This window comes from Myripristis murdjan, chromosome 6 (genome assembly GCF_902150065.1).
Source record: "Myripristis murdjan chromosome 6, fMyrMur1.1, whole genome shotgun sequence".
NCBI lineage: Eukaryota > Metazoa > Chordata > Actinopteri > Holocentriformes > Holocentridae > Myripristis > Myripristis murdjan.
This window is the reverse complement of record NC_043985.1, coordinates 8884924-8900941: the sequence shown is the minus strand read 5'-3', so window position 1 is coordinate 8900941 and position 16018 is coordinate 8884924. Positions and strand designations below refer to the sequence as shown.

Sequence of the window (16018 nt, the reverse complement as noted above, 5' to 3'; positions counted from 1 at the left end):
TGGTAGTTACTCATCAACCAGCTGGTTGCCTCTAAACTATGCTTGGGTACGCTGCACCATTATATTCCTATACTATACATTCATATTATGAGTGTTACTGCACTGTTCACATCAGGCACATCTGACTAATATACTTGATATATAAATATTCATATGCAGCCATTGCAGAAGTCTGCCTTTTAGTGTTTTTTTTTTTTTTGCTAATTGATACTGCCTCTGTTGCACTACAGTTCACCACAGTCACTGTTCTCACTGTTAGCAGTTTGTATTCTTTTCAGCCACCAGGAGGCTAACACAACCTTTTCACTCGACTGTGCATCTTCTCAGAAGGAAAACACTCCGGTGGCTGCAGTAACTGAGAATACCTGCAGAGAGATTTCTGCCATGGCTGCAGCTCGAAACACTAATCGTACAACTGAGTGTGCTCTGTTCAGAGGGGTAGACAAGGTGATGAAGACATGCGTTTTAAGACAGCCTGGCTCAAGGATCAGTATTTCACGTCAGACACAGAGTTAAACGGTTGCTGGTTATCCAACAATAAATCCATGAAAAGCAATCAGTCGGTTTCCGTTTTGTTCTTGGGGGGGGCCGGGGTGTGTGTGTGTGTGTGTGTGTGTGTGTGTGTGTGTGTGTGTGTGTGTGTGTGTGTGTAAAAAAAACAAAAAAACAAACAAAAAAAAACTTTAAGCTGCAATAATCAAACTGGCCAGGGGTCCATGTACAGTTAGTGACATGGTTCTGATCACCAGACAGATCACATGACAGGCCATCGGGGGGCAGTGTTGAGCACTTCAGCAGTCAATGGGGCCGGTGCTATAAGATATCAGTACCTTTGATTCCAAATTATTTACCAGTAGCTGTACTATTCCTGTCATTGTTATGAGTCCTAATATTTATAATGAAGACATTATTAGACGCTACCATGAAATTGATGTTTGGAAAAATTATAGCAATTTCAGAAGATATTCCCTCTTAAATGGTTACAGATTTCATCTGAGCACACAGAAATGTGTGTCTTAAAGCAGCGTCTGGTCATTTTCAAAATATTAAAATCTGGAGTGCTGAATTTGAGGTAAAGTCTCACTGACCACTGTTCATTTGAGTTCAGTATTAGCTCTGTCGCCCCCTGGTGGCCTCCCATATTTTTGCAAGTGGAATATCTCCCCGCGTCTGGGCATTCTTCAGGAAGCAGAACAGAGTTTGGGTCCTCCAGGGTGTATCTAAGTGTCCTTGAGCAAGGCATTGAACCACTAACCGCTCCTGATGAACCACCCTACACCTTGCATGTTAGCCTCTACTGCCCGTGTGTGAATGTGTGTGTGTATGTGTGTGTGAATGGGTGGATGTAATGCAAAGTGGACTAGTAGACTAGCAAAGTGCTATAGAAATGCAGTCCATTCACTATTCCATATGTTTTTCATTAGAGTCTGAATGGATTTCATTTATTTCAGCGTTACTGAGTGGTGCACATGGAATATGTGGCTGTGTGTTGGCGGTCAGTGCAGTGTATTCTAAAATTTACCATACTTGCCATTGCTTTGGGATTTTAGTCACTTTGTTTTCCAGATTAAATAGACATTGTGCTTGTGTGGTTGGAATATCCACCCCCGTCTATCAGAGTAGTTCTGCCATAGCACATTTAGGCCAAGGAGTCCTCCCAGGTCAAAGAGGATTCCCCTTCAGCTGGGTCTCCACCGTGGATCATCAGGCACGAGGCCTAACCCACATTCTCTGTTAAATCCTCACATCGCACACATTCCTGTTGATTTAATCCATTTTAATAAATAAATACAGAAAAAAATAAGTTAATCTCTCCATAGAGACATGGTCCTAGTTTCAATGCAGGTCAGCAGACACAGACACACTAGGGGGAGACATGCTGCAATTACACAGGAACAAATAATGCAATTTTATCCCTCTTTTGGACACATTTTCTGTTTTCATGGCTGATTAAAGATGAGTAATAATCTGATTCCACATGATAGCTGTTCCATATTTCGCCGAGGGAGAACCGGCGCACGTGTCCCAAGTTGAAAATCCAATGTTTTGAACCCATGTAACTGCAGTCACAGACAGGAGAGCGTCAGGAAAAAGCTATTTCTACTGGAATATAAGATGAAGATGTAGCTTATTTTACACCCTTTGGCCTTCGTTTCCTGTACAAAACTTTCCACTTCTCAACCTGGCTTCAAAAGAGGGAAAATACAGTATGTAAGTGAAAATATAGAAGCACACATAGGCATCATATGATAAAAAATAACATCATATTGAGGGACTCTGTCTGCCTCATCTGCTACCTAATAAGACATCAGTGTGTCAAATAATCAAACTATCCATCAGTCCCAGAATACTGCTTGCATGAAGGCTAACATCTACAGTAGTATTGTGTGCAATTCATCATTCATGTCGACCTCAGTAGATGATCACCTCAAGTTACATACAGGTACAATGTCCGGTTAAATCCAAGACACATGGAGGTATATTGTGATAAACAACATTAATACCATGCACAGAGCCATAAATCTCTCGTAAATTCTTAAAGAATCACTTGAAAGAAATGCTATCTTCGCCACAGGTTCTAAAAAAATCAAGAAACTTTGTATTTCTTTTTTTTATATATATATCTATCCACATCCAAAATAAAATAAAGTCTAATATTATTAAAATTTTTAACAGGGTTTAAAAAGAATAAGTTTAAATAGATACCATGGAAGACCTGCATCCCCGTCAATAGTATCATATCATACACTATTATATCTGACAGCATCTTAGGAACAGGAATATGTTTCATATAGGTCATCTTATCTCAGTCATATCATATCATATCATATCATATCATATCATATCATATCATATCATAACAGTCAGAGTCTTTCTCCTTGAAGAGCTTATAATAAGAGCTTTGAAACCACCCTACAATATTCAACACATGTAAGAGGCAGGTTGTGCAAAAGGAAAAGGGCGAGGGACGCTACCCTGTAGCAGAAGCTGGTTCAATGATTTTAACAAAGAGACCCATTTTGATTCTAATTCATAGGCTATACATATGAAATCATGGATGTACTTGAGTAGTAGTGCTAGAGCATGGTTGTTTTTGTTTTTTGTTTTTTTTCTTTCTGCAGTGAGAATCACAGAGGTGACACAATCGCCACATACAGTATGAAACCCATTTTATCATAATAGGCACCTTTTACACAATACAGATTATAGCTTATTTCAGTATAAACAGTTGCAGTCGTCACGTCGTGCCCTTGACAGCCTGTTTGTAAAGTCACATCTCCCATTGTCTTGTTTCTTTCCCGTGCACCAGGTCCATTCTGGTTCCCTCTGGCTGCACACAGGAGAGTTTCCACGCTAGCCCCTGTTCTGTCCGCAGCAGCAGATGGACGAGGTTCTTCGAGAATGGACTACTGTGCTGTTACACCGACACATGAAAACACACAAAAAGGAAATGGTTGCGACGTGTGCTTTTCTCTGCGTGCCTTTCTGCTTGGTCTCTGTGCTGCTGCTAGTGCTGTGTGCGTGTGTGTGTGTGTGTGTGTGTGTGTGATGCGTTAGACGTCCCATCCTGCACACTTTCTATTTGCATGCTGAGGGGCTTTGCTCTCCTGCCTCGAGGTGTGTGTAGCAGAAACGCTCAGCAGTTTGCCGCTTCACATGCTTTGTCTCAGTCTGGCTCTCAGCTGTTTGTGCTCTGGAGCTGGCGTCACTCTGACTGCTAAACAGCCTGTGTGCCACTGCTGGGTATGTACAGGAGGCGGGAGCGGAGTGCAGCAGCCCCACGCAGGCAGGCGGGCGCCCCGGCGTGTTGGACCTATAGCACATGGCAGCAGTTGTACTGAGCCAGGGGCAGGATCTTGGTCTTGTTGTGCGTCGGGATGTTGAAGGCCAGGGCTTTCTCACACAGAGGAAACTGAAACAGCCTCTCTCTTAGCTTCACGCTTCGCCCTTTCCCCGGCTCCGCCCTGGAAGCAGCCTCTGGCCCCGCCTCCCGAGACCCTCCGAGTGCAATGTGGGACCCTTCCTCCCTTCTTTCGTCCTGTCCTCCTCCGCCTGTTCTTTGTGCCTCCATCCCGTTCAGGCCGGCCGAGGGCGTGGGCAGGGAGGAGATGGGGGAGAGGTGGCAGTCGGACTCGGGTTTGTTGGTGTTGTTGTTGGGTTCTGTCTCGTCATCCTTCGTTTCCTCGGCGCTTGTGGGGTCTGGCTGCCCCTGACAGCACTGCACTCCCATGAAACCAGGAGGAGACAGACGCGGGACTTCAGGCGTCTGACTGGTGGGATCATTTCCATCGTCTGAACCCACATCCCCGTCTATCTCAGCCTCAAGGTCCATCTCTTTTCTGTCTTTTACAATCTCTCTCTGCTCCCTCTTCTCATCTTTCTGCTCCGCCCCCTCCACTGATCTTTCTGCCTGACCCTCTTCAGTGGCTTCTTCCTCTGCTATGAGCAAAGGCCTTGATGCCAAACCCTCGTCCTCCTCCTCCTCCTCTTCTTCCTCTTCCTCCTCACATATCTGCTGCAGTGCGGCCAGCGTCTTGGTGATGGGCGGCTCCTCAGGGGGAGGGGGCCGAAGGCTGAGGCTCAGTCCAGGTTGCCAAGGCCCAGGGAAGGCCTGCTGAGACGGGGGCCTCGCTGCGAGCAGGTCCCCGCACTCGGGCACTCCTGGACGGGGTGAGCTGGGAGACAGGGCGCCTGAGAGCCAGGAGGGAGGGTCCTCTGGGCTGAGCAAGGCATCATCCAAACCCTGTAGCCAGGGATGAGCCTCGATCTCCTCAAGTGACGCACGGCGGGATGGATCCCTCTGGAGCATCCTGAAGATCAGACTGACAGGGAACGACAAGAAGTTTTTTTTTAATAGATACTCAAGATTATAAATTACAGTTTGTTTACATTTTGCATGCTATTCTAGCAACACTGGCAGCAAAGTGACTGAATTAAAAGAGACAGAGACAAAGACAGAGAGAGATAAAAAGGCATAAGAGAAGAAATCCACAACTTTGCTCAGATTTTAGGGACAAAGGATTTTGACCTCATTCGGCTCTGATACTGGCCATCTCCATAAATCATGAAAAAGTGTTTTAGTAACTTGTTGTGGTTGCTTATTCCCAGAAGGATGTTCTGCTCTATTCTGTTCCTTCCCTGAAATCAAAGTGACCCAGGGCCAAGTCATGTGAGGAGTCAGATGTTCTGACTTGTGTTTGAGCCCAAAGATAGTCTGAAATATAACGTATTCAAAGGCATTAATGCGCTATAACTGACCAAAAAAAAAAATCATTCTATCCTAAAAATACTCAAGGGCCAGGACATTTAAAACAGGTCTTCCAACTTCTAACCTGTAGATGCCACTGTTGAACAAAAAGAGCTGCAGAATGCTGAATACAAGTTTGCATTCAGTTTCAAACCAAGAAATGGCATAAACACAGGTTTCTACTATTTTATTGGTTCCACTTTTCATCTGCGGCTCTGTCAACAGCCCACAGCAACCAATCTGGATTTGTTTTTCATTTTACAGGGGTGTGTGTGTGTGTGTGTGTGTGTGTATGCACTCACTCTTTGCACTCATCTGAAACGTGTTCAGGGATGGAGTAGCGGCAGTCCAGAATCATGACGAGAGTCTCGCTGTCGTTGCTTTCCTGGAAGGGAGGGACTCCGCACACCAGCATGTACAAGATCACCCCAAGAGACCAGATATCTGGAACACACACACACACACACACAGACACAAATATTAGCCTTATATAGCAAATTGCCTCAAGCTTTAAAATAGTCTACAGTCCCTCTGCTAGCCCTCTTTTATGGAATACTGGGAGTCTCGTGGTTCGTGAAAGATTGAAAATATAACAGGATATTTTATTGATCCCTGCGGAGAAACAGCAGAACAGAGGTCGGAGGTCAGAGTCGGTTACAGAACACTGTCCCGAGAGGCGGAGGCGGCCCTGATGGGCCACAATGTGAGGTTGGATGAGGTGAAAATTTTGATTTAAGCTTCCACTTTGGTACCACAATGCAAAAGGCAAACGGATGACTAACAAGTTCATGTCCGGCTCATGTGTCGAAAGAACAAGACCTGCGTCGCAGACAGCTGGGCGGCTGACCTCTGACACACACACACACACACTCTCTCACACACACTCTCTCACACACACACACAGACAGGCTTCCTGGTACAGACAGACGGCACTGACACTGTGTTCCTTTCCCTTCTCCTCCCTTTCCTTCCTCTCCTCCCTCCTCTTTTCTTTTCTTCAGACAGACAGCGTAAGAGGAGGTCCACGCGAACTCAGAACACCCTGAACCAAGAACACTGTGGCCAGTTCACAGGCTCACACACACACACACACACACACACACACACACACACACACACACACAGAGGGAGGTGGGAGCTGAAGGCCATTTCAAACAGAGGGCTTGTTGTGGTGTCGCTCTGTTCTGAGAAGAATCTCTTCTCTTCTCCTTTCTCTCTCTCTTTTCTTCTGTTTCTCTCACACATCATGAATAGAGAGACAGCCCAGTTTCTGTTCAAAAAAAAAAAAAAAATCAGTAGAAGTGTATCCAGATTATAGGCCTAAATGCTACTCTGGTTAATCACTTTGATTTCATCAGACAGTTAAAGGATAATTCTGGTTATTTTCCACTTGGATCTCATTTTCGTAGCGTTTTGCCTTTATGAGGATTAACTTTCATCCCTGCAGAAACCAGTTCAAACAGTAAAAAAAAAAACAGTATATCTCTTACTAAAATATGCACAAGTTTCCTGCAAGGCTGAAGGGAAATGATAAACAGGCATTTGTGTGTGTGTGTGTGTGTGTGTGTGTGTGTGTGTGTGTGTGTGTGTGTTACTACAATGTGCTAAAGACGCGGCCACATTGTCCCGCATTAACACTCATGACAGTCCGAACAACAGCCCTCGGTCTTCTTCTTGCCCATGTACATCCACGTGCACGCTCATGGTCACGCCCCCCCACCCCCACCCTTTTTTTTTTTTTTTGTCCATATAGAAAAGTGTTATGCAACTGTGAGGAGCAGCCACTGAGTACTGGGAGTGTTCTTTTCTCAGCTCACAGGGGAATATCGCACAATCTCACCACGCATTAGTGGCCTGCTGACAACACAAACATGCACTTCAAACATGCATGAGCACACACACACACACACACACACACACACACACACACACACAGACTCACATAAGGCCTTGTACTGCAGAACTCTACTCTTACTTGCATTAATGTATTTTCAATTTGGGCTTTGAAGTAGGATGATAATCTGCATAATTTTCATGTAAATAAATATCAGTTTTGCTGTTCTGTGTTTAGTCAGTTGATATGTGGTAACAGTGAAGCTATAGCCACAGTTTTGTTTTGTTTTGTTTTGTTTTACATTTGCTGTTTAGCACTGTGGGTCCTTCCTGGAAAACCCTCTGGCACACAGGAAGTGATGCTGTTTTACGTTTCTGGCCATGGCAACACAAGTTTGTTTGGGATAAATAGGAACTGAGTCGTAGTACAACCAAAGAAAAGAAACTGAAACTTCACCGACAGAAAATCCAAGGAAAAAATATGTTGCAGTGCTGGACACCCCGTTTGATTGACAGGTGATCTCTCGGAAAAATCAGCCCAAAGATGGAACCAAAAACAATTTGCGTATATCCCAGCACATGCTCATTATCAGTGGCTCCTGTTTCCCTCCATAGGAACACATGTGTAGTTGTTTTTTGTGGCCAGAACACATAATGTATTATATTTGCCGACAAACACTCTCTTGTGTTGTGTGTATTCTTGTGCTGGTTGTGGGCCTGGAAAGCTTTGGAAAAGTGGTTCCTAATAAAAGGTGTCCAGCAGCTTCCTGGCTGATGTGAAACCACAGACAAAGGATTTTAGTCCGGAAAACCTTTCAGCTATTCACTGATGTAAAACGGGGCGTACGGGGTCTCTTAGGGGAGCTGTGCCCTTACTGTCCACACACAGAGATGCTGGATACTCTCTGGCAGCAAACCAAATCATTATGAAACTTTTGGCGTTTTTTTTTTTTTTGTTTGAGCACGTCTGTGTAACGGCCCAGTTAGACCTCAGACTTTACCCACTGGGAAAGCCACACTTAGAGCTGATTTTAAAGGTATCACATGAAATCAATCTGGGATGTCCCGTGTTTCTCAGATATTTTGTGATTGTAATTCACCTCAACCTGCCTCCTCTAGTCCTGCATCATTTAATGTTTTCCTACATTTCCCAAAAGTCCTCTGGCCCCATTAGAGAGCGAGCGTGATCTCCTGCACCAGCAGCAGTGTTAGTGAACTAAAAGCAAAAGAGAAAGCTTCTCCAGTCACGCCCCTGACTCAGAATGCAACACATTTTATCACACTACATTATTTTTTTTACATTTAGCTACTGTATCTTGCATTCAGGTCTATTGAGGCTACTGTCAGTGGAGAAATTAGTATCTCTGCCTCTTCTGTGATGGATTTCTCCCTGTATGATTGCGGACCTTCAGAATGTCAGATTTTGTTATTAGTCTCTTTTAATCAGACATTTAGCATTGATGTGTAAAAGAGAGCACATTAAAGAAAGAAAACCATACGCTGATAAAACTATCAAAATATTTGTAAGTTTGGGATGGATTTTTCCCTTTATGGTATAACACACACTTGTGGGCAAGATGGCAAGACAAAGCTTCACTATGACTATTTATACTCCAGTGAGGAAAATGAATTACAACAGCTCATGTCATCTATCACACACAGACGATCCTGCTGTACGTAACACACTCCATCAATGAAGGTTATGTTCCTCTTTAATCAGAACGTTTCCATAATCATCTCTTTCCAAACTCCAACTTTGTCCATTTTCTCACTTCGCGGCAGCACACACGCTCGCATACTCTGCTAAACTTCACGCTAGCAAGCCAAGTTTCACACTGAATCCATAACACACTGGCTCGGATTCAGTGGTGAGCACGGCGACGAAGAGGATAATTTTTTTCTAGGACAAGATCTGCACTCGTATTTTATGACCACAAACCAGCAAGCCACCATGCAGCACTATGGTGGAGGTGGTGAGATGGTGCAGTAAGTAGTACGTACTGCTGGCCTTTTAAAGTGTCTTTTTTTCTTATGTCTTTTATTTTGTATTTTGAATTTGTGGATACTGCTGGAAGATGAATGAATAAAGTATCTATCTACATGCTGCTGCCTTAAAATCATTCGCTAGTCCGTTAACCTGACCTCAACTCCACAGTCAATCAAAAGAACGTAAGTCTACACACACACACACACACACACATATAGATGGGCAGATAATGTAACTGCCAGCGGTGTTTGTCTTTGTCGAAAGCAAGGGGCCCCGTGGACTCTCCTGTCTCCCTCCTGCATCATATGACTATCATCAAACAGACACACAATGTCCTCAAACAGAGCGCAGCTATATATAAGTTAAATTCAGAGCCCCAGGCGGCGCGCCGTGCAGGGGAAACACACCGAGGAGACCAACCAAGGAACCACAGTGAATTAACAGTTCATCTGTTTGCACTGTACATGACGTAAATATCTGAGGGACTGAGACACACAGAGAGAGAGAGAGAGAGTGTGTGTGTGGGGGGGGGCAAATGGAGAGTAGCCTGCATGTGTGTGTGTGTGTGTGTGCACGCATGAGTTTATGAGTCACCTTACTAAGCTGAGCTCTCTGAGGGACATCTCTTCCTCAGTGCTGCTTAGCATTATCTTGCCACATAAAGACACACACACACACACACACACACACACATGCACACGCACGTTCACAGACTATTCACTCGTCATGCACATCATGTACTGTACAGACTTTTGTTAATTCACTGGTGTTGCTTTGTCTGGAACTAAATCGCACATTTATCCAGTGATGGCATAACGATGACATCGAGCGGCTGAGTCATGATAGAAACGAACAGAGTGCAAAAGACCAGAATAGAAAGAGAAAGAGAAAGAGAAGAGAATGGGATAGAGTAGAATTGAGTAGAACAGAATAGAAGCGAGCAGTAGAGAGCAGAAGCAGCTCCTCGGCTGAGCAGAAGCTGTGGAGCGGTGCTGAGGGACGCTGCGACACATAAGTGAGACAAATGTGTTGAAAAGGGTCCAGCGTGTGAAAGCATCTAGAAACCAGAACTAACACGCGTGAAGAATCTAAAGCAACTAGAGCAAAGTCACGCTGAAGTCGTGGCTGCGTGACTTTCACATTTTTAACATCATAAATCCTCACATTACACACACACACACAGGTCTGGGCTCGTAAATGAACAAAGCATCCTAACTCTAAAATATTAATTACACTGTTTTGGGCTTTTGCCACCGAGGCCATTATAAACAGGCAAGAATTCAAGGCGGCACAGATGAACAGCTGACAACAGGCGAGACCTTTAGTCCTTTTTTTGGAAATGATGCTTTTATATCGTTCCTTAAAGGGGACGATGCTGTATGATATCCATGCTAATTGCGACCCATTTGCAGCTACTTATCCTTGCCACAGGCAATAGCTTATCTACATACATTGTTTTAATGATGCTGGAAACGTCCTTCCAGAGGAGCAGCTCCTAATTGCAGTTGGGATGCATTTGTATTCTGTGCAGATGCATTTTGTACTCAACAGAATAAACAGTGCTCAAACCCTGCCAAAACCCCCATGCTAGACCAGCTAGCTTAGCCATTAAGACCACTGGCCTCCCAGGAAGCTCCATGCTGTGAACACACACACACACACACACACACACACACACACACACACGAGTCTGGCCTCTGTTTCTCACATCACTTTCACCTCCAGTGCTTCTCTTAGTGGTGACCAGAGGTATGGACTGGACGCTAAATATGGAGGAATAACAGTTAAATGCACAGGGATGGATGTTACTGTCTGTCTCTCTCTCTCACACACACACACACACACACACACACACACACACACACGCTTGCTATGCAGTATGAGAGTCCAGTGGTGAGCTGCAGTGTTTGGTTCCACTGCAGAGTGTGCCCAGTTGGCTCAGGACTGGCTGGCATGCTTAGACTGACCCAGATACACACACTCTAATCCTCTCCAGACACACACACACACACACACACAGATCCATGAATCCATGGGGATGCACACACACATGCACATAAATACAGAAGATTTACAGTACAGGAACGCACGCACACACACGCGCACATGCTCAGACACACACAGGTCACAAAGGGGACAAATAGGGACACAGGCTCACACACACGTGCAGACCCAGAGACAGACAGAGGGAGCGAGAGAGATCAGTGGATACACACCGCCGCATACATGCACACACACTGGCACACACGCAGCGCCTGCAGACGGGCACGCTGACAGACATAACAGCCCTCCAGCTGACTCTGGCATATGGATTACGGAGCATTTGTCAGATTAGCAGTTTGTTGTTGCTGTGCCACATCTGTGATCAGAGAAACTTCTTGGACTCAAGACAATCCCATTTTGTTCTCTGTTGTAAAAAGGGGATTAAACCGCTTCACTTAATCAAAAGGCACATGCAAGGTTTAAAATACTGATCCCAGAATAGAATGAATGAATGATTCTGCATGCAGGTTACTGGCTATAATCTGAATGTATGCAAATGCTGTAATATCACACCAGCATGAGCAATGAGGTGAGATTCCCTAATCCAGGCCAATCCTATAAACACAAAGGATTGTTCTTCTGTGTTTGTGTTTGGAGATGTAGCTAGGGGTTATATATAAATATTTTATTGGTGCCATCTGGGATTTGGGATATGTTTGTTGTGATATGGCATAGGTGTTGCCTCTTCCTGATTTTAAGGCTGTACTATAACAAAGACATTTAATTTTCTGAACTTTCTATTGTTTGCCTCTACTTGCTTGGTTGCCATGTTCACATTGTTTATCAGAAATCCCTATTTAAATCTGGTATGCAGTCATCCCTACAGTACCATCACAATATCAGTATCAAGGTATGCAGTCAAAGATATCATGATGAAGGCTCTTGGAGCTGAGACACGTCGGTCAGCAGCCAGGTTTTTAAATCATTCCCTGCCATGTGATAAAAAAGGCTTTTTTCAACACAACAGTGTTCCTGGGATGTTTTTCAAGTTTGTGTGTGGTCATATTCTACACAGGATGTTTAGGTAAAAAGCAGAGGAACTTAAATATATTTTCCACATCATGATATTTGATTCTGTCCACATGGCCCAGCCTTAGTTGTAGCATATTTACGCAAAACAAACATCTTTCTGTCTCTCACCTACGGCCGGTGCATCGTACTCCTCTCCCAGCAGAATCTCTGGAGCAGAGTACGCCAGCGACCCGCAGCTCGTGGCCAGCATCATCCCGGGCTGGAACAAGTTGCTGAAGCCAAAGTCTGTCAGCTTCACAGCCCCCTGCTGGGGGAAGAACACCACGTTCTCGGGCTTCAGGTCTCGGTGCACCACGTGGAGCTGATGGCAGTACGCCACGGCACGCACAATCTGCGCAAAGTGGCGTTTGGCGGTGTGCTCGGCCACGCCCCCCTCGTGGCGCAGGATGTAGTCGTAGAGGTCGCCGCCCTCGGCCAGCTCCATGACCAGGTAGAGGGTGGTGGGCGTGTCAATGACCTCGTAGAGGCGGACCACGTTTGGATGCTGCACCAACTTCATGCACCTGAAGACGATCAGTAAGAAACGATAAAGGTCCATACCACTGATTTTGAATGTTTACAACAATTTAATACAGTTTACCCACATTGCAACAAACTATTTTGGAAATCATGTGGGGCGACTAAAGATTTCACAACATACAATCAAAATCCATCCATTTTTTAATATGATTTTTTGGTTGCACTGTGCAAGGTTCTGCTTCTGTGGCTAACAAAGTCGATTCCCTACGGACTATTTTCCCGGAGGAGGGACTGTTTCACTCCGCCCAATTCCAAGCCATCAAAACACACAGTGCTGCTGCTTTAGGGGACACTAATGTGGACGACTTCATTACGGTGTAAAGAAAGTGTGAAGCCTCAGAAAGCTAATTTTCATATGGCAGAACAATGAATAAAAAACAACTGCTTGCTTTGGGGAAAGATGAGTAGATGAGTAGGTTAGCACATTAGCAGCTAAACATGCAGAATCACTGGTGTGGTCTTTTAAATAATCTGATGGATTTTTAGTTTGGTTTTAGTATTAGTTTTCAGAGTTTAAAGTTATGAAGCTCACTAGGGCACAACTCTGGAACAAACTAAAAATTTCTTCAAGGCACTTCAGAAGTGTAAACAGGAACAGTGTTTTGGTTCAGTTTTGGGCTCATGTAAGATTAAATGGGATCGCAAATAGGCTGATATTTCAACTGTGGGCTGTTTTCAGAGACTTCAAGGCTCACCACTGAAATATCAGCCTGTTTGTGATCCTATTAAATCTGACCTAAAAAGCAGACTACAAAGAGTTCTCCCTTTTCTCTGCACACTCATCTTCTCTGCCTTCTCCATTGGTATCTTGGGTAACGAGCTTCCTACAGTGATATTTACTCTGTACCTCACTTCCTGTAGGAGGTGGCTTGTTGCCATGATGTCGAGTTTGGTCTTGTCAATCATCTTGATGGCCACCAGCTGCCCAGTGGTGACGTGGCGGGCGAGTTTGACCACTGCGAAGTGGCCCCTGCCCAGCGTCCGACCCAGGTGGTACAGGCCACTGAGATCGGAACGGGTGGAACCGGCCCTGCCGTCAAGATGGTCCAGCTCATTCTGAGTGGAGCTCATGTCTTCAGTGGAGTCCATGTTTGGAGCAAAAAAGGGAACTGGGAGCTAGGAGGTTGGAGGAGAGACTGCACTGTACGGCTTTGGGAGGTGGAGGCAGTTGAAGAAGACGGAGCAAGGGTAAAAGGGAAGGATGATCCAGAGGAGGGCTGTGTCAGGGTGTTGGGGAGAGAGGGAGGTGGGGAGGCCAGCAAAGCTCCTCACTGCTGGGGGGGAGCTGCCTGGAGGAAGAAACAAAAGACAGCATGTGTCAAATACACACTGAGCGAGTGATGACTGACGATAATTCTGGCCTGAGACCCAAAGGGGAATAGGTTTAGGATGAGGTCAGCCGCTGCCACTGCCTCTTCAACCATAACACAGTTTCCAGAAATGGGATCACATTTCACCGTCGTTCACAAAGCCAGAGAAGAGACAGGAAGACAGAATAGGTTTAATAAAGCAATGAAAGACTTCTCGACTCTTTTACATTAAAATGTAATAGAGTGGAGTAAAGTAGAGCAGAGAGTGAAACAGTGTTTTGTTGTTTATGATGTGGAGGGGCCGTGTTGGCTCTGTCTCAGATATCACCAATCCAGCACAAATGGCACCCCAGATCAATACTGTAACAGGAAACCATAATGTATGTTTGTCTTCGTGTGTTTGTGTGTGTGTGTGTGTGTGTGCGTGCGTGCGCGCCTTTCATTAGTTCAGCCTATGTGGCTAAGAGGCTAAGAGGCATTAGATCTGACGATGTCATCATCAGATCCTCCCTGGGGTGGCAAGTTCAGCCATCATCACCTTCCTCACTGCCACTGCCATCGTCATCACCACGGCCAATATCACTGTTATCTTGGAGATGTTCATCTTCATCATCACAGCATCATCATCACCAACAACCACTACTGTCTTTGCAGGCATCATCTTCCTCTTTACCACCACCGTCACATTATCTGTCCTTACAAACATCATCATCATCATCATCACCATCCTCATCATCACCATGGAGCAACAGCAGGCTCTGTGTAAATGTGAGAGCACCTTGTCTTGGCTTCACAGGCCTCGCAGCTTGAACAGCCGCTCGTACACTTGGCTCCACAGTTTTATGGGATTCAAAACACTGCGTAATGCTGCCTATAGCGAAGGCCAGCTGTTCTCCACTTGGCCGCAACTGCAGTCCCGAGTTGGCACAGACGCATGTAGTTATCATGCTTGCTCTTCTCTCTCCTCTATGTGTGTGTGTGTGTGTGTGTGTGTGTGTGTGTGTGTGTGTGTGTGTGTGTCTGCTGAAGAACACCTCAAAACAAACGTGGTTATCACAGCCTCTCACCAGCAGCGTCATGGCAACACCATACCACTCCGGTGCCAGGCAATAACGAAAAGCCTCGGCGCTAACTTACCATTGTTGTCCAAATATCCCGCAGCTGGGAGCTCTTCCGCCTCACGGTCCAGCCACTTCTCAGCCTCACTCTCTCTGTCAGCGATGGATTCAGACGCAGGAGACACCAGTGCCGCTTCCCCGCTCTCCTCTTTCATAACACTCCATGCTCGCGTCTCGGGGATGAACACTGTTTTTCCATGACTGCCTAGCTGGCTCGTTAGTTCATGCCGGAGCCTGGCTGTGGTGTGCGGGATACACGGGCACAGCCGCGCGCAAAGCCGAGCGGAACATCTCGTGCGCGCGCGCGTGCGTGCCCGTACGCGCCGCTGTCCAGCTTCCCTCTGCTGACGTCAATGCATTCCAACGCGCTCCCGCTGCGCCCGGCGGTCGCGAGCCTCTCCTCCCGTGCGCAGCTGAGAGAGAGAGAGAGAGAGAGAGGAAAATGACTGAATGGGTCCTTCTGAACGCCAAGAAAACGTTATGTAACTGGCTAATGTTTTCCCTGTAAATAGGTTGGGGGGCAGCGGCCATAGGACGGGCTCCCTACACAAACAGCATGCATTCTTCACATGCCTGCATTGTATTGACAATTTCCTTTTGACAGCGGCTAAGGAAGGACAGTTTACCCCGTGAATAACTGAGGCTGAGCAATAAAGTTTTTTTCTCGTATTTTCCCTGTAATATTCCTATAGGGATTTACAGTAACACCCCGACTAGTTACCGCATAACCTAAACAGCTAACCTGATTTTTTTTTTTATCATGCACTCGCAAACATTTGTCTGCTTCTCATCTACTCTCTGAAGTTTTTATTTACTTATTATTGCTATTTTTTTTTTTTAATTTTCTGCTTTTCATCTTACTCATTTCATCAATAGTACTTTTATGTTTTTATGATTCTTCATTACAAATTGATTACATCTATGATAG

At 45.4% G+C, this 16018-nt stretch overlaps 1 protein-coding gene across 1 annotated transcript; it reads right to left on the bottom strand.

Annotated features, from left to right (window-relative positions):
- Positions 1–1762: 1762 nt before the first annotated feature.
- On the bottom strand, positions 1763–15394 carry snrkb (SNF related kinase b). The gene is made up of 5 exons (XM_030054598.1): positions 15110–15394; positions 13510–13951; positions 12252–12646; positions 5551–5692; positions 1763–4823 (listed from the first exon to the last, which is right to left on the bottom strand). Exons 2-5 carry the CDS (start codon positions 13749–13751, stop codon positions 3815–3817), a joined length of 1788 nt encoding a protein of 595 aa, XP_029910458.1. The 5' UTR covers positions 13752–13951; positions 15110–15394; the 3' UTR covers positions 1763–3814.
- Between the last annotated feature and the right edge of the window lie 624 nt (positions 15395–16018).

What these genes read in the sequence shown, in the direction of transcription:
- snrkb (XM_030054598.1), bottom strand. Translation starts at nt 13,751, where the DNA reads ATGGACTCCACTGAAGACATGAGCTCCACTCAGAATGAGCTGGACCAT. An exon ending in GTACGATGCACCGGCCGTAG is followed by an intron (nt 5,693 to 12,251) that starts GTGAGAGACAGA and finishes TGTGTGTTCCAG; the next exon opens with ATATCTGGTCTCTTGGGGTG. An exon ending in GTTTCAGATGAGTGCAAAGA is followed by an intron (nt 4,824 to 5,550) that starts GTGAGTGCATAC and finishes GTTCCCTGTCAG; the next exon opens with TCTGATCTTCAGGATGCTCC.